This window comes from Lampris incognitus, chromosome 4 (genome assembly GCF_029633865.1).
Source record: "Lampris incognitus isolate fLamInc1 chromosome 4, fLamInc1.hap2, whole genome shotgun sequence".
NCBI lineage: Eukaryota > Metazoa > Chordata > Actinopteri > Lampriformes > Lampridae > Lampris > Lampris incognitus.
The window spans coordinates 19,809,214-19,833,613 of record NC_079214.1 but is presented as its reverse complement, the minus strand read 5'-3'; the positions used below and the strand labels follow the sequence as shown (position 1 = coordinate 19,833,613).

At 40.3% G+C, this 24,400-nt stretch overlaps 1 protein-coding gene across 2 annotated transcripts; it reads right to left on the bottom strand.

Moving 5' to 3' along the window:
- Positions 1-805: 805 nt before the first annotated feature.
- On the bottom strand, positions 806-24,000 carry LOC130111488 (pro-cathepsin H-like). 2 transcript variants are annotated; one of them, XM_056278701.1, is made up of 13 exons: positions 14,626-14,859; positions 14,374-14,502; positions 14,006-14,037; positions 13,790-13,895; positions 13,426-13,496; positions 8,950-9,054; positions 7,352-7,438; positions 7,034-7,089; positions 6,828-6,909; positions 6,667-6,735; positions 4,200-4,306; positions 3,385-3,513; positions 806-1,588 (listed from the first exon to the last, which is right to left on the bottom strand). In XM_056278701.1, the coding sequence occupies exons 2-13, from the start codon at positions 14,450-14,452 to the stop codon at positions 1,513-1,515; spliced, it is 999 nt and encodes a 332-aa protein (XP_056134676.1). In that variant the 5' UTR covers positions 14,453-14,502; positions 14,626-14,859; the 3' UTR covers positions 806-1,512. The 2 variants fall into 2 exon arrangements, with proteins under 2 accessions (XP_056134676.1, XP_056134677.1); XM_056278702.1 differs by lacking the exons at positions 13,426-13,496; positions 13,790-13,895; positions 14,006-14,037; positions 14,374-14,502; positions 14,626-14,859 and adding exons at positions 22,962-23,032; positions 23,308-23,413; positions 23,584-23,615; positions 23,933-24,000.
- Between the last annotated feature and the right edge of the window lie 400 nt (positions 24,001-24,400).

Here is a 24,400-nt window from a genome sequence, read left to right as displayed (position 1 = left end):
GGGGCCTTCCATATCAAAAAACACAAGAACCCACTCAGAGGTGGGCAACATGATCCAGGAAGGGCCGGTGTGGGTGAATAGAATCAGGTGTGTATAGAATCAGGAGTGTAACTGCTTGGTTAGAACAAAGACCTGCACCCACACCGGCCCTTCCTGGATCATGTTGCCCATCCCCGATAGATTAGATTAGATTAGATTATATAGATAGATAGATAGATAGATAGATAGATAGATAGATAGATAGATAGATAGATAGATTTTGGTATCCAATCATGATAATGCCTTGTCACAGCATTGGCAACACGCCATTCCTTAAGGGACTAGGGCAAATTCCCCTTGGGGATGAATAAAGTATTGTAACGTGCATGGATAAGTAGACACGTTGGTCCTTGACTAACGGATCGGACCCTTTAGTCGACTGGTTAACATTGTCGCTTGCGGTGCAGGAGATACGGGTTCGCGTCCCGGTTGTGGCGACGGTATCTCGGACTGCCCCCCGAATTCGCTACAGTATTCTAATCCATATGCAAGGTACTTAAGATAAATAGCTCCCACAGAACTGTTCAACAAAATGTTGTGAAACCGTGGTCATAATCATTGTGAAGCTGAAAAGGAACGTGTGCTTATCAAACTTTCCCTGAATGAAAAAAGAAAAACAGGGCAAAAAACTATTGCAGGAGCTGCTCCCTTGCATTCCACTGCCAAAATGCTTTTATTCAAGAAATGGATCTAGTAAAGCTTCCAAGCCAAACATAGAAGACTGGCTGTATCAAATAATACACAGAGCCAATGTATATTATGAAAATCAGACAGATTTTTATTAAAAAAAGACAAACTTTAAAATGTTTTTTTCATCATACTGCTGCAGACTATTATAAAACATTAAAATATTCAAACTGATGCACAAATTGTGATCCCAAATTAATTAAATGCTAATTGTGTTTCATAATTACATTTTATTTTACTTACTTTTTTCATTTTTGCATTCAAAACTTTAAAAGCATAAATTACAAAGTGAGGGTCAATGAAATACTATGTTGAAAAAGTTACTGAATCAAAAAGTCCAGTTTGATCAAACTTTCTAATCAAAAACAGTTTCCTACCGATTAAAACTAAAATTAGTCGGGGTCTGTGGCAATAGATCACAAGTCCTGTATGCTCATATCTTGGAGCAAAAAACTTTCAGACGTATGTTTATTAACATTTGATATACTACACGGCTCTAAATATTCTAATTTCTTCATGGTTAGATAAATCATTTAATGAAAAACAAAACAAAAACCTTCCAGAATTAGTCTCAGTAGGTATTGGGCTATGCCAATACTGAGAAGTATGAAGTATTATAAAAACACATACTCAACATTAAAACACTTAAATAAAAAAATTTAAAAAAACTGCTGAAAATACTGCCATTTCATTGTTGTGTCACACAGTTTTGTCTTCTATGAGGGCAAATCCAATCAAATAACTGTGATTGGTCAGTCTATTCCTCTGTAGTTTTCATGTTGTTACTCAAACCAAAGGCAGAGGGTAGGAGGAGCATGCAGCCAGTCCACACATGTTCTTTCCTCGCTCAATTAAAAAATATCTGGGAGAAGAAAATAGATCATGTTTAAACACACACACACACACACACACACACACACACCACATCATCATCATCATCGGCAGTCACTCGAAGCAAGTATGACTCTCCTCTCTACTGGGCTGTCTACTTGTGGGTCTTCAGATGGCTGTAGAGGCCGATACGTGATCCACATACTTTGGTGCAGTGTGGACAGGGGAAAGTGGTGGTGGTTTGTAGTGGTGGTTGAGGATTTTTCTCTTTCTCCTTGCAGTGCTGTTGCTTTTTTTTTTTTCATGATGCGCAGCTCCTTCCTGCATGGATTTCTTCCAGCAGAGCCTATCCAGTGCAATGTGTTCCTAGTTGCTCGATGTGATGTTGACTGTCTTCGGACTGGTCTTGATATTGTCCTTGAAACGTTTCTTTTGCCTGCCCGGAGCTCGCTGACCTTCCTTCAGCTGAGGGTACAGGACCTGTTTGGGGAGCTGTGTGTTGGACATGTGGATTACATGGCCTGTACATCAGAGTTGGTGCTGCATTATTGTTTTGGCGATGCTAGTCAAGTTGGCTTCTTCCAGAATGATGATGTTGGTGTGTCTGTCCTTTCAGCTGATCCTCAGGATCTTTTGTAAGGCTCTTTGGTAGTATTGTTCCAGGGCTCTCATGTGCCTGCTGTAGGTGGCCCATGACTCTGCTCCATACACCAGGGTGGGGAGAACAACATCTTTGTAGACCACGAGTTTTGTTTGGGCCTTTATGTGTCAGTCTTCAAAGACTCTTTTCCTGAGTCTGGCGTAAGCGCCACTGCTCAGAGTCTATGTCAGCTTTTGAGGAGAGAAGGCTGCCGAGGTAGGGGAAGTGATCAACATTTTCAAGAATGTTGTTACCCACTTTCATGGTGGGCTGGGTAGATGGCTGGTTGGGTGGAGGTTGATATAGGACCTGAGTCTTCTTGATGTTTAATGCTAGACCCAGGATATCTCTTCAGTTCTCTAGCAATGATCACGGTTCTCCTCTCCGGTCTGTTACTAGTTGCACTATCCATCAGTGTGCACACATTCCTGGCTCCAAAGTTCATGTTTCTGACCAGATTTGGTGATTCCTCTGGATGCGGTAATCCAGTCAGGAAGCTTGAGGCAGGCTATTTTTAGGGCACCTTTTCTAGCCCCTTCCCCAGGGGGGGTGAGCAGAGTGGATCCTAAAGAGGGTTGCTCAGTTATGGGTCCAGCTACCGAAGGGCTATTTCTACCTCGTTCCAAGAGCCCAGCGACTGAATCTAGCACCCACTGCCTGATGCGCTGGCTCATAACTAGGGGCTTCCAGATCTCACAATCCTGCCCCTTTCGCCACTTGCCAGTCACCATAGGACGTAATCCAGGATGTTAGGGAGGATTCCCTTTATGGAGGACACCTGTGCGTGACTTTGTTTAATTTGGGGAAACTGGTGCACAAACAGCCACCACACGGTCCTTGACAGATCTGGGTCAGGATCCAGTGACATGGAGTCCAAAATGACTGGCGGCCCATTTCTGCTGCAGCCTTCATTTACCTTCCCAGCCATTGTGACGCTTCCCTAAAGTCAGCCATCACCCTCCACCTGTTCTACCACTGAGGTCTTGGTTGGATTGCTGTTTGTCAGGGACCGCCCCATTGACCTTACTGCCATGGGTGATCCTACCAGGAGCATAGCTCCAGACAGCATTGCTCTCGTGATCTAAGGTCCATGCACGCTTCTACGCTTCTCCACCACGACAAGGTGACAATCCACAGAGAACACACACACACACACACAATGAAAAAAACCTTTTTTAAATATTTACCCATCCATTCCCCAGTCTGTGCCCCAAGAGTTTTTCACGATCCAGTATGGAATACCATTCCCTTCAACACCGTAGCCTACAGCAAGGACAGCATGGTTCACTGTTTCTGTAGTGTTCTTGCACTGGCCACTGAAGAGAGTTAAAAACATTGCAGATTTTTGTTCAATGTTGGGGATACATTTCTTTTTTTTCTTTCTTTCTTTGTTGTTTTTGTTTTTCAAATGCAACTGTTAAACAGCAGGTCTTCAAGAAATGGTGTTCAACACAGCTGTAAGACCAAACAAAATCCATGATAATATCTCAAAAAGTTCTGGCTGTTCAGGCCTCATGGTGAAGATAAACATGAGAGCAAGGTTAGAGAACTACCGATTAGGAGATTAAGACAATGATCCATCAGACCAGCGGAAGACAAATTAGCATTGATCTGAATAGTTCTTTATCAAGTTTAGAAATATTTCCCCTCACTACCCCGCACCACCTAACCCCCTTAGCAACTGATGTCCTAATACAAATTATAACTCAGTAAAAACATTTGCATGTTGCGCTTATATTTTTGTTCAGCATATTTTTATTCCTCAATTTTGCCCTATAATGCTGCACCAAGTTCCTTGCTAAATAACTTGTGCCTATATGCTAGTTCATTTGCATAATTTCCTGAATTTCTCCTTGCCAAATTTTCCAATTTGATGCAGAGATAACAACAACAAATCTCCCAAACTGCCATGAGGCCTAACTCAATCAGTGTCTCTGATTACATTTAATGGGTAGGCAACATTTAATCAGCAAAACTTAATTGATAAATGCCGCAGTCTCACCTAGTATAAACACCTCCTTTGTAGTGCACAAAATCATCTGTAACCTCATAGCCAAAGCTTACAGGGTTGAGCCTTGCCACAGCATCAACCATGCCCTTTTCATCATACTGTTGTTGAACAAAGAAACAGAAATCTCAATTAGTAAATTATTCATAAACTTCTGGGAAGAATATTGTTTTAGCTGAGGTACATTCACAATACCTAACACGTATAGTAATGTAACCAACTGCTCAAAACACTGAGATTATGTTCACATCCTTGGAAGAAAAACATTTTTTCAACTAACCTTAGCCCCAAGAAAAAGTAGAAATATTTTGTGTATATATATATATAGAGAGAGAGAGAGAGAGAGAGAGAGAGAGAGAGAGAGAGAGAGAGAGAGAGAGAGAGAGAGAGAGAGAGGTTTTTTTCCCAAAATCGTCAATGGTGTTATAAGTGCTCAACTAATAAGGAGCAGAATATCAACACAGATACAAGAAAAAAAAGTTTTAATGCGTTGCAGTAATGCATTAAAACTGCAATGCATTAAAACTTTTTTTCCTGTATCTGTGTTGATATACACTACCGTTCAAAAGTTTGGGATCACCCAAACAATTTTGTGTTTTCCATGAAAAGTCACACTTATTCACCACCATATGTTGTGAAATGAATAGAAAATAGAGTCAAGACATTGACAAGGTTAGAAATAATGATTTGTATTTGAAATAAGATTTTTTTTACATCAAACTTTGCTTTCGTCAAAGAATCCTCCATTTGCAGCAATTACAGCATTGCAGACCTTTGGCATTCTAGCTGTTAATTTGTTGAGGTAATCTGGAGAAATTGCACCCCACGCTTCCAGAAGCAGCTCCCACAAGTTGGATTGGTTGGATGGGCACTTCTTTGAGCAGATTGAGTTTCTGGAGCATCACATTTGTGGGGTCAATTAAACGCTCAAAATGGCCAGAAAAAGAGAACTTTCATCTGAAACTCGACAGTCTATTCTTGTTCTTAGAAATGAAGGCTATTCCATGCGAGAAATTGCTAAGAAATTGAAGATTTCCTACACCGGTGTGTACTACTCCCTTCAGAGGACAGCACAAACAGGCTCTAACCAGAGTAGAAAAAGAAGTGGGAGGCCGCGTTGCACAACTGAGCAAGAAGATAAGTACATTAGAGTCTCTAGTTTGAGAAACAGACGCCTCACAGGTCCCCAACTGGCATCTTCATTAAATAGTACCTGTTAGAGCCTGTTTGTGCTGTCCTCTGAAGGGAGTAGTACACACCGGTGTAGGAAATCTTCAATTTCTTAGCAATTTCTCGCATGGAATAGCCTTCATTTCTAAGAACAAGAATAGACTGTCGAGTTTCAGATGAAAGTTCTCTCTTTCTGGCCATTTTGAGCGTTTAATTGACCCCACAAATGTGATGCTCCAGAAACTCAATCTGCTCAAAGAAGTGCCCATCCAACCAATCCAACTTGTGGGAGCTGCTTCTGGAAGCGTGGGGTGCAATTTCTCCAGATTACCTCAACAAATTAACAGCTAGAATGCCAAAGGTCTGCAATGCTGTAATTGCTGCAAATGGAGGATTCTTTGACGAAAGCAAAGTTTGATGTAAAAAAAATCTTATTTCAAATACAAATCATTATTTCTAACCTTGTCAATGTCTTGACTCTATTTTCTATTCATTTCACAACATATGGTGGTGAATAAGTGTGACTTTTCATGGAAAACACAAAATTGTTTGGGTGATCCCAAACTTTTGAACGGTAGTGTACGTATATATATACACACACACACACACACACACACACACACACATTCTGAGCCCATCTAATGAAATCCATGGGTGCAAATAGTGCGATGAATGTCGTGGAATGCACAGACTGTTTGAGGAAGTCCAAACGTGATTAGCAAGATATTAGGATTTTTGTACAAAGCCAGAAGCTCAACTTGGAGGCCCTGTGAAGGAAAATGGAATCAATAAGCCCACTGCCGTATTTTGATTTGTTTTTGAGTTTTTCGTATTTTTTTTTTCATTCAATCTTTCTGCCTAAACCATAAAGGCGGAACTTAATTACTCAATTCAATTTAGAGTGATGACAAAAAAATAAAGAACCCCAAAAGTAGTTGTGTCCTGTGTGGTATCTATTTCCACGGGTTACACAATTTTGGTAATTTTGGTGTGTGTGTGTGTGTGTGTGTGTGTGAGATATGGTCCCCCATATTCATTTTAATGCCTAACACTGCAGAAGAAACAACAAAATATTTCTAGTTTTTCTTGGGGGCTGAGGTTAGGTGAAAATATTTATAAAACGTTTTTTCCTGTATCCGTGTTGATATTCCGCTCCTCATTAGGTGAGCATTTACAACACCATTGATGGTTTCAGAAAAAAACGCTATATATATATAAAATTTGTGTAATGTATATTATTACATATTTTTATCACGATTTGTTGTGTGACAAAGGATGATTATACACGTACACTTGTTATGTTGACAACATCTTTCACAAAAGCAGCTGCCAGCTCAGGCTTGAAATGGCAAGTGTCATCCTAAAACAGAGTGAGGAACAAAGGTTAATTTATCAGGAACCATATATATATATATATATGAACAAGATCATAGTCTCAAAAAAAAACCATACTTGGCCTTTGTAGGGGTAGTCATCCTCTGTCATCAGCCCATTGTTGTATTTGATGTACTCGAAAGCCTGGCTCGGTAGCCCACTGAAACGAAAGAGTTAACTTTAATTACTTTCACTGAGCAGTTATCAAAATTTGGATTTCTGCAATTCCTTGAAGACATAGACAGGAATGAAAACTGTACTATGAGTTTATTAATGTCACTTACCCCATGCATCCATGGTTGTTAAAGTCTTGGGCGCAGTCTATTAGTTGCTGCTCAGCCTGCAACAAAGAATTTTCAGTTGTACCATAAAGAAACAGCAACAACTTAATGTCTAATCATTAATAGATCAGTTACTGCTACCACAAGTAGCCCCGCAATCCACCAAGCAATCGTTTTTTTACTTATGTGAAAAAATTTTTGTCCATTGAATGATAGTCTACTGAGGTCCCTTTGCAGAGTACAGATCTCTGTGAACTGAAGCAGAGCCTGTAAGATCATCACTGTTGGTTTACTATTAAATAACAGATGGCGAGAGCTCACCAGAAGTAATAACTTCCCAGTGAAGATAGCAGTGACAGACTCTACACAGCCAGTGGTGGAGAAGGTCCAGCAGCTTCCACAGTGACCCTGCAGAACCGAAGGCAACACAACTGAAAACAAGTAGGCTACAGTGCCGTGACAAAGCAATTTTGAGGATATTTCTCTTTGGCATAATATAAGGGTTATTCGTACTCAAATGTATTAATATTCAAAAGTGGGTGTACGATAAAGATAGCTGGTCAAGTGAGCTCTTTCCTAATTACAAACAAATTTAGCATAATGTGCAAGCATGAAAATGATGTTCCCTCTATTCACCTGATAAAGGTATTTCAGAGCATTCCTGCCGAAAATCTGGTAAACCCATCAGACCTCTTAAGTGATGACATCAAATTAAGTCCTTCAGAGCACATCTGGATCAATATGGTTTTTCATCTAAAGAAAATTGAATGAGACTCTTGGATCCCATTTTCCAGTCGATTTACCCTTAAAATGTGTTGACTATGACAAATAGATGACACATGGTACAGCTGGCATATGCTATATCTAAGGAAAAAAGGAGCTACAGCTGTGGTGCATTGGTTTCTCCCTCTCGGACAGCCGGACCTGACCCAACCTATAATGCTGTTCACTAAGAAGGTCCATTTGTCTATCATACCCAGGTACATATGGTGTTCACTCTTCTTAATGCTTAATATCTTCATTTCTAAAAATAATTTAACGTCAGCATTTGATGCTATCATTGGCATGCAACACTGGTAAGAGGACACAAGTGGCAAGCATTTTTTTTTAGTAAAAAACTTAAATATACAGCTTTTTTTCCAATGAATGAGATCAGTCCTAGATACTTCTGCGCACGCATCCTCCCTGTATATCTAAAGGAGTTGAATCAAGTGCAACTGGACTTGGTATATATACCAAGTCCAGTTGCACTTGATTCAACTCCTTTGGATAACCATGACCTGGATGAATGAGAACATTCAGACATCCTCCCTGTAATATATCTGACAACACTGCACCCTGCTAGTTGAACTCTGTCATAGGCGTACAGTCCCAAATGCTTGCATGTCCAAGTACTTTTGTCCAGTCCAGAGACATCACAGATACATGAAAAAGCACATTCGTGTAACCAACCCCCCAAATCAGAGAGGAAGTCTGATCTCAACCAGCCACTCCCCGTCTTGTCTGAGCAAGACGAGAAAGGGGCAAAGTACAGCTGATACAGGGGTGGGGGGTGATGTTGCTTTTTAAATGATGCTACACTAGGTAAGGGTATCAAATTCTAACTTTTTTACTGCAACTTCTAATTCGAACAGAATTAATTTAAATAGTTTAGGAAATCCAGAATGGTGTCATAACCTAAAGCAAAATAGTATAACAATATCTCTGGACAGTTATGTCCAGTCAATTACATACAAAGACATAGAGGCAATGTTTTTACACCCCTATGCATTTTTCCATTGAGGTGAACTACAGGTGGATACAGAACCATCAAAATGGATTCAACACTGTTCGGCCTGTTGTCTTTGTACATTTAGTCATAGGTTACTACCTCTCTGATCATGCACCAGGGGTTTGGAGGCTCTATTAACATACCATACCTGGTTCTTCACAGGAGACACAAAGTTGCCCCTCTTTCTCCAGTCCACAGACTCTGGGTAAAGTCCATTTCTGCTCACATGATTACCTTTAGTAGCTGAGCAGTTCTATGAAATATCAAAACAGTATAATTAGAGGTGAATTAATCCCCATGAAAAATAAATGAAATTATATTTTGTTAGAATTTTCTTCTCTCTCTCCGGGCCCCAAGTTCATAGACATGTCACATTTCAGTTATTCTGCAATCAGAATTCACTCAGCTTCTATGAAATTTTACAATTACATTTATAATCAATTCAAAAGACTACATAGGCTATATACTGGATCAACCAGCGTATATAACAGAAAGTAGTAACATCCTACAACTCCTTATTTGTCTCAAGGTCTAAAGGACAACCCCATATTTGAAAGTGAAAACAACAGTGAAAGTTAAAAGTTATCACCCAAAATGTTCAATATTTTCAATGGTCAATCACGTTGCTGAGATACTTTCTGGTTCAACTTGCAGCAACGACCAGTCTATACTTACCATAGGTAGTAGTACTTATCAAACAAGACTTGGTCAAAACCTAGTATGTGGCTGGACTGTGTATGGTCAATGTTAGAAACTGTGCCAGATTTGTTACAGGGATAGTCAGTGGTAGTGTCTATAATATGAATTCCTGGATATTAAATGTTCATCTACAATTTTCTGTAGTGGTCCCAGTAATATTTGTTGTTAAAGTGTGCTGAAGTAGCATATCACATAAGGTGGTTAAGCTGCATTCGAGTAAAAAAAGGTTGTGTGCCTCTCTTGAGAATTTTTTTAAGGAATCAAAAAATTCAAGTTTATCAATACTGATTGGTTAGTTTTTATATCCCGTGGCTGCAGCATGCAAAATGGGGTGAGGCTTAGCTTGGTGCTTGAAAGTTTGTGAACCCTTTAGAATTTCCTATATTTCTGCATAAATATGACCTAAAACATCATCAGATTTTCACACAAGTCCTAAAAAAAGACAAAGAGAACCCAATTAAACAAATGACCAAGCATAATATTTTTGTCTCATTTGTTTATTGAGGAAAATGATCCAATATTACATATCTGTGAGTGACAAAAGTATGTGAACCTTTAGGATTAGCAGTTAATTTGAAGGTGAAATTAGAGTCAGGTGTTTTCAATCAATGGGATGAAATCAGGTGTGAGTGGGCGCCCTGTTTTATTTAAAGAACAGGGATTGATCAAAGTCTGATCTTCACAACACATGTTTGTGGAAGTGTATCATGGCAAGAACAAAGGAGGTTTCTGAGGACCTCAGAAAAAGTATTGCTGCTGCTCATCAGGCTGGAAAAGGTTACAAAACCATCTCTAGAGAGTTTGGACTCCACCAATCCACAGTCAGACAGATTGTGTACAAATGGAGGAAATTCAAGACCATTTTTACCCTCCCCAGGAGTGGTCAACCATCAAAGATCACTCCAAGAGCAAGGCGTGTTATAGTCGGCCAGGTCACAAAGGAACCCAGGGTAACTTCTAAGCAACTAAAGGTCTCTCTCAAATTGGCTAATGTTCATGAGTCCACCATCAGGAGAACACTGAACAACAATGGTGTGCATGGCAGTTTGCTAAAAATCACGTGGACAAGCCAGAAGGCTATTGGAAAAATAGAAGTTTTTGGTTTAGATGAGAGGTGTTATGTTTGGAGAAAGGAAAACACTGCATTCCAGCATAAGAACCTTATCCCATCTGTGAAACATGGTGGTAGTAGTATCATGGTTTGGGCCTGTTTTACTGCATCTGGGCCAGGATGGCTTGCCATCATTGATGGAACAATTAATTCTGAATTATACCAGCGAATTCTTAAGGAAAATGTCAGGACATCTGTCTGTGAACTGAATCTCAAGAAAATGTGGGTCATGCAGCAAGGGGGGGGGGTCACACCAGATACTGAAAGCAAAGGTTCACATACTTTTGCCACTCACAGATATGTAATATTGGATCATTTTCCTCAATGAATAAATAACCAAGTTTTATATTTTTGTCTCATTAGTTTAATTGTGTTCTCATTATCTTCTTTTAGGACTTGTGTGAAATCCTGATGATGTTTTCAGATTTATGCAGAAATAAAAAATTCTAAAGGGTTCACACACTTTCAAGCATCACTGTACGCAACCCTGAATGCAAGTACGTGCCCTAACAAGGCTCTTTTATTCAGATATTACACAGATGCGTTGGGGCCCTGTCGAAGTCATAAACTTTTAATCCCGAAGGGGCCTTCAAAGCCACTAATTTGGTAGGGTGGAGCACTGAGCGGAGTATTTAGAAATGGTTATCAAGGAGGAATGCTTGATTATTGTACATTCTCAATTGCCACCGCAAGATGAAAAAGAGAGGATGAGCAGTACATCCTTAAAATACACTGAGAATGCAAGATGGGGAATATGATCCTCTCATTTGGCCTATGAGTCACTTGGATGAAGAGAGGCATTTCCAGTACTTTTGGATGTCATCATCCAAATCAACAATCACCTTCATTGCATTGTCCCTCTCACTGCCCATCAGAGGAGCCACAACAGTCCAGTGGATGCTGCCAGCTTTGCCTGTTCCCGGAAACGGTTACTTCGATTGCGGGGCTTATGGAGTAGTATTTGTATTTAGTGCTTCTATGGGAAACGTAGAATTTCCCCATACATTTACGTCACATTACTAAATTTGGAGGCACACATTTGCTACGCAAGAACGTGAGAAACGTCCCTTTCGTTGATCTTTGGATCGTTGGGTGCATTGGTTTGCATAGCTATTATGTAAGGGGCCTAATTTAGTACTGTAAGTAACATTGGTCAACTAAATAGTTACACGTATTACACAGAGTAACATCTTGAGATTATCCAATTGATTTTTCTCTCCCCTAAAATTTTGGTGATGCCCTTGTCTAATCCAAGAAGCTGCCCCCGATGACTTTTACTCAATCATATGAAAACCTTGATTACAGTAACACCTTAGGTTACATAGGCTCATAAGTAACTGGTTGCTAGAGAAGTGAATAAATGCAATCATGATCACAATACAGTGAATTGTTATATGATATATGAGTAAATGAAAAGATATATTTAATCAAATCAATGATTTGTTTTGGTAACATTGACTAATACTAAGATAGTATGACAGCTGTTACCGTGGTCACTAAACATGCACACAATGCAAAATTATTATTATTCCATTGCATTTCAGTCAACCATCTGCTCAAATTAGAGCAGGGGCACTAAAATACTTATAGAAAAACTCAACTGTTACTTGATAACTGCTACATGATGGGTAAATATTGTTACATGACTAACTTATAACAGTTGATATTTAACTAAATGCAAAGCTTGCTTTCTCGCGGCTAAAATGTGCTTCTTTCTAAAGAAAGAACGGACCCTACTGCTCCTGCAGATTAGGTTCTTCTTTCAGCGCCTGTTACTCTTTCTCTGGTTTGGCCCCATGTAGCTCTTCAGAACGGAGGTCCTGAAGCGCAAATCACAATGACAAATAGGAAAACACAACAACAAATCAAAAAACACAACGACATAATGGAAATCACAACAGCAAATCCCAAAACACATTGGCAAATAGGAAAACACAACAACTCACAAAACAACGGTGAAAAGGAAAACACAATAGCAAATAAGAAAACACAACAACAACTCACAAAACAATGGCAAATAGGAATTAATGTCATTGTGGTTTCTGTTTTGCTGTTGTGATATCCAATTTGCCATTGTGTTTTCTGATTTGTCATTGTGTTTTCTTTTGGTAATTTGATTTGCTATGTGCCGTTGTGTTTTGTTATTTGCTGTTGTGGTTTCCTATTTGTGTTGTATTTTATGAGTTGTTGTGTTTTCCTATTTGCCATCTGTTGTGTTTTGCCGTTGTGTTTCCCTATTTGTTGTTGTGTTTTCCTATTTGCGCTGTGATCTGCACTTCAGGGCCACCGTAGTAAGGAGCCTAGTATAGCATAGAACAAATCAGGTTTCCGGTACACATTGGGCAATTACACCCCTCCTGGGCAGTGACCTGAATAGGGTCATTTGCTTGGTGAAAGGGAAAGAGACAAGCAGTCCGTTACTGATATTTTGACACTTATAAAAACAATTTAGTCTCTCTCATCTGCATTTTCTTTTAATGAAAGCTGTGGATTGACTATAATAACTTAGTTCACCAAGAGATCACTAATGTAATATTAGATGTTCCCAATATTGGACAGCAGTGTAGTATGTGTGAAGTAAACAGTACATTTCCCAATTTACACCAACGGGGCAGTTATGCTAAACAAATGGACATCTTAAAAACGAATGAGTGTTAAGACATACTGAGCTGAACATTTTGTGTTTTACTCACTGTAAATTAAGGTCCTGCAGCTATATTTGTACATTTAGCCCAAGAGCATTAAGTAAAAGCATAGCATGCAATGTAAAGTGTACTGTACCCAAGGTTCTATCAAAATGAAGGTGTACTATACCTGTGGCTGTCTCATAAGGTAGATATTCCTGAATTCCTCAAATGTCATGTCTGAGAAGTGGTTCAGCCCCTCTAGAAGAAATATGAAAACAAAAAGCCCTCATCAGAATAATCACTGGGGTTGTTTTAGGTAAATGTGCAATCCACCTTTCCGAAATTACATTAATATTACCAATGTGGGAGGTGGGCAGCATTTTGTGTATCAGAGATACACAAAATATATAGATGATATAGGCGATATGCATGATTGTATCAACAACGAGAGAAATAAAACTCACAAGGCATAACCTAGAGCCTACATGTGGTGAGCCTTGCACATGAGCAGCTGACTATATAACAAAGTCATTTCAATGTTAAGTACGTACGTGTGTAGGAGCGATTCCCAGCATTATGTTCATCAATCCTCCTTTTGTTCTCAACGAATATCTGCAGCCGTTGGTAGTACTCCGCCGGGCTGTAATCTCTGCTGTGCTGTAGACCAGAAAGTCAGGAGGGGGTGGGGGGGACAGCAACTTCAGATATTTAGAAAAGGGCACCACAGATATGATCAATACATTAATCCATAGCTGATACACACCTACCTCTGTCATCCATTCTTTAAACTGACGCTCCTCTGAAAGGACACAGAAAGCAGCTGGCGTCAGTCCATAGGTATGTAATGTATAACTATGTTTACATTTGTGTAGGCTACAATTCAGTCACCGAGATGTCGTTGTACCAGAAAAACAAAACAAAAACAAAAAACAAAACAACAACATATCGAATGACCGTTGTACGTTTCGCTGCCAAATTAGCCTACTTTGCTATTATCTTATTGTATTCACTCACACCGACCGCTGGCCTTGCACTGCCTGCGGACAACGGAGAAGACAGCACAAACACCAAGAAAGACCGGAATACTTTATAAGAAGTTTATCGTGATAGTCTCTGCTCTTTATCTTCGCCTTACCTTCGAGGGTAATTAAAGGGGCCAAGTTGACAACGCACAGCACGGTGGCAATAAAACACGAGACGGCAAAACGCTCCATACTGTAGCGTTGCGTTAAGTGCTCGTTCAGGCGCGGGTCGGGCGGTGGTCCTGTGAGGAGAAAGTCGTCCGGATGAAATTCATGTCGGAAATTTAAAAGAAAAAAATTAAAAATGAAACAAAAATTTAAAAGTTGTACAACGGCTGTTGTCAACGGCGAGTCATTTTCGGTACCTCCGGAGAGCCGCTAACAAATGGAGCGGAAGGACGCTGCTGGGTCGCGGGTATAAAGAGCTGACTGCGTCGTAGCTGTGAACGCAGAGGGTCGTACGAACGCGTTAGTTACATTTCTTCCGTCCACATTTTGTTCAGCGTGCCCACCTTCATCTTCATCATCATCATGTCATGTGGCGGTGCCTGCTGGGAAACCCGTTTATCCGACAACGCTCGGGCGCGCAGCGAGCTTAGTGTGCGTCATGTGATTCGCGGGTCTGTTCTGAATAACTTTTTTTTAAACGCCGAATTTAACGCCAAATTTTGCATCCCCAGAAGAATGTTGCCCATGTGTCCTTGACGACCCTTATATAAGATTGTCAAAACACGTTTTAACCACACGCTTGCTATACTACTTTGTCATAAAACAAATAGTAAACACACACAAAACCCAAAACAAAACTGTAAATATTGCTATTTTTCATTTCCTTGCGTGAAAGGGAATAATCAAAGTCCAGTGCCACAGATATTTCTTCTTTTGGCAATACAACATTTGGCAGTATCCCTCACCCTCCTTTATGTGCACAACACACGCAGAGCAATAGGTACTGTATGGCAGGCACTGCACGCATTTCATTGCCAGCAATACCTGCCCTGAAGTATAGTTGTGCATTTGACAAGTAAAACAACATGAACTTGAACTTATAAAATGAGCTTGTTTATACTGTAGCCAAACACTTGAACCTTCCCTGTGGGAGGACAACACCTACTTTGTCTCTCACAAAGTTTAAATGAACCAAATCATCGGCGACATTGCTGGTTAGTCTCAGACATTAACTTGGTACACTTGAAGACACTTTTCCCCCTGAGATAAAACAGATTTATTAACGAAGTAATCAGGAAATAATACAGCTTTCTGCAAAACTGGAAATATTTCTCAAGCTGTTGAAATAGAGTGAAAGATAATCCTCATACCATTGGGTATTACTCTCTGCAAACATTTGACGTCTCTGTTTATAGGATATTGATTCATGTGCATGGGTGAGAGTTAAATACTGTACACTTACTGTTGTAGATATAGATTTCATTTGAACACGTGAAAGTGGTACATGCCTGCCACTTAAGCCTTGGTTGTTTTTTCTATACAAAGCTTGTAAAAAATACATATAAATATTTCAAGAATAAGCACAATGTTACTATGGTAAAATCCGGCTAAAACATTGGAATAGACAAGATACAGAGAAGGTATAACAGAGGCGAACTATCATAAGCACAACACATTTCAAAATATATGCTTGTAACACACTACACATTGGGAAAGGCATCAGACTGCCTGTACACAGTATTGTAAACAGCAAACATTTCTGTTTCATTGGCAAAGTAGGTCACATAATGTTGTGATATCTATGCTAATCAATTTCATGATTAAGGCAAAAAATTATAATGCACTGGCCAACAAGGAAAAACCATGAACACAACGTTTTCTTTGTCTGAGTTTAAAGCTGGGAGTTGAACTTCCTGAAGTGGGTCAATATGGATTACATCTGCTACATACATTGCCCGGTGTTTATATACAAAGTCATGTTGCCCACCAGTGGAATAAGGAGACAGAAGCAACACATTAAACTCCATCATACTCCTGACTGAAAAGGTGGATGTCCTAACCATCAAAAATCAGCATGGACTGTGTGTCAGTGTTATTTCACACTCTTAGATTTGAGTGAAGTCTCGAGTGGCTACATAAAATACATCAGCGTGCATGGTACAAATCATAGCCGGCTCATTTTTCATCCAGTAAACATGCACTGTCCTTTTTCCTTTGCCCCTGAAGAGAATTGTTTCTGCTCTACTCATCAGGAAGTGTAACTCATGATCTGGTAACCATCTGATTAATATATGTGATACGTATTAAAATATGCCTCTCAGCTCCACTTTTGAAATCGATACTTGAGACAAAAAAAAGAAGAAGTCAGGAGGCAGAGATGGAGGTGGCAGAGTTGAAGATGCTAAGATTTCCATTGGGAGTGATGAAGAAGGACAGGATTAGGAACGAGTACATTAGAGGGACAGCTCGGGTTGGACGCTTTGGAGACAAAGCAAGAGAGGCAAGATTGAGATGGCTTAGACATGTGTGGAGGAGAGATGCTGGGGATATTGGGAGGATGCTGAATATGAAGCTGCCAGGGAAGAGGAGAAGAGGAAGGCCAAAGAGGAGGTTTATGGATGTGGTGAGAGAGGGCATGCAGGTGGCTGGAGTGACAGAGGAAGATGCAGAGGACAGGAAGAGATGGAAACGGATGATCCGCTATGGCGACCTCTAACGGGAGCAGCCGAAAGTAGTAGTAGTAGTAGTAGTAGATTTGAGAGACAAAAAGGAAGTGACAGTACTAATGCAGAATAGTTTTATCAATAGCAACTTGTTATAAAGACTAACTGCAGTCATCTATGGCGCCGTTACATATTAATAGAAAACCAGGACTTGGTCTTCATGCATGATGTGTCAAACTACCTTATGTACTTTTGTTAATGTCATCTCTTGTGAATGTAAATGAGTAACCACACTATACCTTCCCTTTAAACTGTGACTAAATATTTCATTTATATGTGCTGTACTCTGTTTATTCTGTTGTCGAAAGTAATTTCATCAATCAATTATCTTTAAGACAATAACCAATAAATAATCTGTAACTCTATAAATAAAACCTCTGTGGGCTTCTACTCAATCTCGAACAACTGTACACAACGAATCCATTGCGGGGCACATACTAGAAGGGCACAGCCTAATAATACATACTAATAGATAATACTAATAGAAATAGTACTTTATGTACATCATAGTTACTGTTCCCCCATGGGGCTGAGGGAGGGAGGGAGGGGGAGAGGGGAAGAGAGTGGTCCTCTTTGCGACGATGTTTTAGGTTCGATTCTCAGACGCTTCATAAAGGCTTCCCACTGAGTAAAATGTATACCTAAAATGAGGTATAAAGATCCAGAAAACTACAGTACTATACGTTTATTGACATTTTCACCATGAAAAAATATGTAAAAGAAAATTAATAATAAAAGATCAATATCAAGAAGATAAAATCCACTCTGTATTTACCAACCTATTTCAAGGAAACAGATAGTGCTGCATTCCCATGCTATTCATCCTGCCTCTAAAGTCCATGTAAAGGCCAGGGCATAGGTCCTCTTCAGAGCAAAGCGCCCTGAAAGCAAGTCCTCCCTCAGAAATAAAGTCCTTTTAGACCATTAGTCAATTATTCCTCTTGGGCGTAGTTCCATGTTGGTAATCCAACAGATCCTCCTCCAGGACTTCATTCCCACAGTCGAAGGAACTCTCTGATTCCTCTTTTGTAGTTTTCTTTATACTGCTCTATCTCACCCCCTCAACCTTTCACAAAGGTGAGGAACATCTCCCCATAATTTTCCCACACCTTGTTCAACAGGGCATCAGTTTTTTCCTGTCAACGGTCTGATGGCTATGTCCTAATAGGTTTTTCATCTCTCTCTACACTCTTACTCAACAATCACTTACTCAACTCAGACTATCATTAGCGGCTCCTGATGTAGTTCAGCAAGAAGGCAAAAGTGGGGGTGGGGTAGTGTTGGTAAGAAAATTTGAATTAAGGCTCTGGGCTACATGTACTAATACAAGCCATTATTTGTCTCCTCTGGGCGTACTTTAAATGCATTATACACTAAAGTGTTATACGAAAGCATGTATAGCACATCCAACTGCAAAACGGTCTAAAGCTAAACTAAAGCCAACTACAACAAAAGTTAGGCTGCACCGATCAAGAACAAAACACCTCATACGAAACGCCATATTGGATGTTCATCCATTATCCAAACCGCTTATCCTGCTCTCAGGGTCATGGGGATGCTGGAGCCTATCCCAGCAGTCATTGGGCGGCAGATGGGGAGACACCCTGGACAAGCCGCCAGGCAATCACAGGGCCTAAGTCTCAAAAAAACGAACGACCAAACAACAATCAGTTTCATATGCAAATATCAGTGACCATTAACTAGAGTTTCAATGGCAGTGTGTACTATTCACAGAGGATTTGGGAATGTTTGCAACCACAGCATTGTAAGATGGCGACAGATGTACTCTTACCTCCCCTCAGTTCAGGGATGGTCATTTCCTCTAGGTGGCCTCTTTGACTCCCCATTCAAACGAGTGTTCCTCCCCATGAAGGATGTGCACATCCTCATCCTTGAAAGAGTGGCCACTGGCCTGTAGATGGGTGTAGACTGTGGAGTCCTGGCCTGACGTGTTAGCTCTTCTGTGTTGTGTCATCCTCTTGGCCAGCATCTGTTTAGTTTCCCCAATGTACATGTCACAGCAATCCTTCTGGCACTTACCAGTGTTAACTATATTGCTCCTGATTGTGCCGGGGGACTTGATCCTTGGGGTGGACCAATTTCTGGCACAGCGTGTTTTGGGGTTTGAAAGCAACTGAGATGTGGTGTTTGGAAAATACGCGTCTCAACTGTTCTGACACTCCCGCCACATACGGAATCACCACTGGTTTACACTTAGGCAGCTGTCGTCCTTCTCCCCCTGTGATTACACTGTGTCCAGATGAACTGATTGAACTTTCTTTCATTTTCTTACCTGGATTATTCCGCATGCATACAGATACTGAGCGGAGTATTTCAAAAATGGTTACCCAGGAGGAATGTTTAATATTGTACATTCTCAATTGCCACCGAAAGATGAAAAATAGAGGACGGGCAGTACGTCCTTAAAATACATCAAGAATGCCAAGATGGGGAATATTATTCTCTCATTTGGCCTATGAGTCACTTGGATGAAGAGAGGCATTTCCAGTACTTTTGGATGTCATCATCCAACTTGACAATCACCCTCATTGCATTGTCCCTCTCACTGCCCATCAGAGGAGCCACAGCAGTCCGGTGGATGCTGCCAGCTTTGCCTGTTCCCGGAAACAGCTACTTTGATTGTGGTGCTTGTTGAGTATTTGCAATTAGTAGTTCTGCAGGAAATATGGAATTTCACCACGTTTACGTCACATTACAATTCAGAGGCACACCTTTGCTACGCGAGAACGTGAGGAACGCCCCTTTCATTATCTTTGCGTCATTGTGTACGTTGGTTTGCGTAGGGGATGTAAGGGGCCTAATTTCGTACTGTAAGTAAAACTGGTCAACTAAATAGTTACACATATTACACAGAGCAACATCTTGAGATTATTCAATTTAATTTTTTCTCTCCCAAAATTTTGGGGAGTCATTGCCTCCCCTGTCTAAGCCAAGAAGCCACCCCTGATGAGTATTACTCAATCATATCAAAACCTTGATTACAGTAACACAGGCTCATAAGGGACTGGTTGCTAGAGAAGTGAATAAATGGCAATCATGACTAAAATACAATGAGTTATGTGATATGATTAATTGAAAAAAATATATTTAAAATACAATCAACTCAATGATTTGTTTTGATTACACTGACTAATACTGAGACAATATGGCAGCTGTTACATTGGTCACTAAACATGCACACAATGCACAATTCTTAATCATTATTCCATTGCGTTTCAACCATTTGCAAGAAACTCAATCCCTGCTCACATTAGAGCAGGCGCACTAAAATTCTTATACAATAAATCAACTGTTACTTGATTACTGTTACATGATGGTAAATATTGTTACATGATTAACTTATAACAGCTAATATTTACCTAAATGCAAAGCTTGCTTTCTCTCTGCTAAAATATGTTTCTATCTAAATAAAGAACAAACCCTACTGCTCCTCCAGGTTAGGTTCTCCGTTCAGCGCCTGTTGCTCTTTCTCTGGTTTGGCCCCCTGTAGCTCTTCAGTAGAGGTCCTGAAGTGCAAATCACAATGACAAATAGGCAAACACAACGACAAATCAGAAAACACAATGGCATATAGAAAATCACAAGGATAAATAGGGAATCACAACGGCAAATCAGAAAACACAAAGACATTAACATGCAACTTCTCCCCCAGGTCTGAGCCTAACTCCACCCACTGCATAATTTTGAAAAATGCCAAAAAGTGGCCATGGAGCTGAGAGGGGGGCAAGGTGGCGGGGGACGTGTACGTGAGGCAGGAGTAGCTGAGAGATCCACGAGAAAGGCCTGCCACACATCACCGTGGTCCCCTCCACCGGCCCACCTTCCAGCATGGCGCAAACAAGTGAAGGAGTTGGATCGCCCGCCTCTGATCAGAGGGCGTTAAAAACATTTTTAAAAATTTTCTTGGTTATTTCATGATGTAGATAAGTCCTAATTAGTTGACTCTCAAGTCAGCATTGGCCCTGCAAGGGTCAGGGCTGATTTAAAACAGTAGCTGGCCGTATTGAGACTTTTCCAAACCATGAAATGCCGATTTTTATAAATTTGGTAAGAAATATCAATATTAACACCAGCATCGATGTGTTTCATCGCCGTAGAGTCATATCATTTAGTTTACAGCTCAAAAAATATATTTAAGTGTTTAGTATCTCTTTAAACTCCGAACGGAAGAGGTGGGTGCCTATCAACAAAGATCGTCGCTGACTGGTCGCACTGTCCATCTCTTTAAGAGGAATAAAAGTATCTTTCACGTTGCCACACAAAGGAGAACACCAAAGGAACCAGGACAGGGAAATAAAAATATGAAGCTGTATTGCCCTCATTGTGACAAAGAATGGTATGCCTCACATCAGCTAGTTAGTAGTTCTTTCTTCCATATAACCGTGCACCTTTTAAACGTGTCTCCAGAGTGCACATACTCATAGGGATGTTGTGAAAAGTTGACAGCATAATCAAGTATCACCTCATATGTATGCCCTGCATCATTGCGTTCCTATTTCTCGTTGTGATTTGCACTTCGGGGCCACCGTAGTACGGAGCCTTGTATTGAAGTCCCCGGACCCGTAGAATTTGCTGCCCTCTCCTGGGCAGTGACCTGAACAGGGTCATTTGCTTGGTCAAACTGAAACAGACAAGCAGTCTGTACCCCCTCTTGTGACACTTTTAAAAACATTTTAGTATCTCTGATCTGTATTTTCCTTTCCTCACAGCTCTGGATTGACAATAATAACTTAGTTCACCAAGAGATCACTAATGTAATAGATGTTCTTAATATTGTACAGTAGTGTAGTATGTGTGAAGTAAGCAATACATCAGATTTCGTGAGTGGTATATGTAAGTACTAGAAGCTGCTGTAAACCGGAGTCAAATTCCTCATATGCATGTGCACACTTGGCCAATACAGTTGATTCTGACATTTCCCAATTTACAGCAATGGGGCAGTTACACCAGTCAAATGTTCAAACGAATGAGTGTTGAGGCATGTTGAGATGAACATTTTATCTTGCACTCACTGCAAATTAATCTACTGCAGCTACAGTTGTACATTCAGCCTAAGAGGTAAATGCATACCATGTAATGCAACGTGTACTGTAGGGATGGGTATTGCTAAGATTTTAACGCTACTACTACGCTTACCGATACTGCTTATCAATCAGGTACTTTAACGATACTCTTATCGATTCTTTTTGTTCATTTTTAAAGAAAAAAAACTAAGGTCAGACCTGGTGGCCTGCCGCCCAATGACTGCTGGGATAGGTAGGCTCCAGCATCCCCGCAACCCTGAGAGCAGGATAAGTGGTTTGGATAATCGATGGGGGATAAACGTTTCTTTTTTTTTTTCTATGTCTGGGCAGAGCATTATTTTTAATCATTAACCCATGTTTGTATAATTTACATAACTCCGTGTGGGTTCCAGGCTGCTAGCATACATAACATACCTGAAATGGATGGGGCAATGAGAAATGAATGACGAGCTAGGCAGTCGAAAACTGTCCGTTTCTCCGCCTGTATTTGATGCACTTTCGCTAGATGTTTCTAAAGATTGCTTGTGTTTCCGCCTTTACATGCAAAAGACTTGTTGCACCTGTGGTAACGAGCATTGTCAGCATCGACTCCAGTGAAGCATAACCAGACTTTTGACCATTTAGTTCTCTCCGCCATTGTCACTAACAGCAGGCTGCTCTGTATGTGCGTGTCTGAGAGAGAGGCAGAGAGAGCTTGCCCGGCCCCTCAGCTCGCACACACATCAAGGTCTGGACTGTTAATAGTGAAAATGCATCATCGACGAATATCTTCATTTTATTGTAAATTAGAAATGGAGTGGTAAGGCAAAAGGTGCAAGATAACGTTTATGTAGTCTAAATAAATAGGACATTTATTTTCTCTATTAATGTCGGTGCTTATCTATACTACAATCTTTAGCACCGGTGCCCATTTAATACCGGGTTTCGGTACCCACTGTTAGCGTACTGTACCCAAGGTTCTATCAAAATGAGGGTGTACTATACCTGTGGCTCTGTCATAAGGTAGCACCTCTTGAATTCCTCAAATGTCATGTCTGAGAACTGGTTCAGCCCCTCTAGGAAAAGTTTGAAAACAAAAAGACCTCATTAGAATAATCACTGGGGTTTGTTTTAGATAAATGTGCAATCCACCTTTCGGGTATTATATTAAGCTATCAATGTGGCAGGTGGAGAGCATTTTGTATATCAAAGATACACAAAATATATATAGATGATATAGGTGATATAACATGGAGAGAAATAAAACTCACAAGGCATAACCTAGAGCCTAAATGTGGGGAGCTTTGCACATGAGCAGCCGACTATAAAACAAAGTCACTTAAGTACGTACGTGTGTAGGAGTGATTCCCAGCATTATGTTCATCAATGCTCCTTTTGTTCTCAACGAATATCTGCAGTCGTCGGTGGTACTCCGCTGAGCTGTAAACTTTGCCGTGCTGTAGATCAGAAAGTCAGCAAGAAAAGAAAAAAAACTATCAACTTAAAATATTTAGAAAAGGGCACTACAGATATGATCAATACATTAATGTCTGTGAATGTTCTCATTCATCCAGGTCATAGTTATCCTTTGGATCAATATATTAATCCATAGCTGATACACGCGTACCTCTGTCATCCATTCTTTAAACTGATGCTCCTCTGAAAGGACACAGAAAGCAGTGGCATCAGTCCACTGGTATGTAATGTGTAATTATCGTTTACATGTTTGTAGGCTACGATTCAGTCACTGGGATGTCGTTGTACAAGAAAAACGAAAAACATTACGTTTTAAATGACCGTTTGACGTTTAGCTGTCAACTATTGTTTTTGTTTGTTTGTTTATTTATTTATGTATTCTTACACACCTGCCTTGCACTGCCTTGACATATCGGGCAACAACGCAGTACAAACGCAAAGAAAGATCGAGATACTTTATAAAAATATCGTTATATTTTATGCTGTTTTTTTCCTCTTACCTTGGAGGGCAATCGAGGGTGACAAATTGCCAACAGCATGACGCTCCATACTTTCCATACTTTCACTTTCAAACGCAGGCCCGGAAGTAGTCCTCTGACAGGAGGAAATCATTCGGAAGTAATTAACATCAGAAGTTAAAAAAAAAAAACTAAAAAAAACAAAAAAACAAAAACGTGAAAGTTGTAAAACGGCTATTGTGCGTGTCATTTCTCTTAACAAATACCTTCAGAGAGCTGCTACCACAAATATAGCAGAAGGACGTTGCTGGATTGCATTATATATATATATATTTAATATATTGTGGCGGACACTAGCGGCTATGCCTCTCACCCAGCAGGACTGTGAGCTGGGGGCGTGGTTTACGTTCCCGGCCTCGCCGGTGCAGGGTTGTTCCTGCTGCAGTTGGTTTTTGGAGTTGAGGAATAAACATCAAACTCGCCTTGGTCTCCTGTGTTTTTCCTCATTCC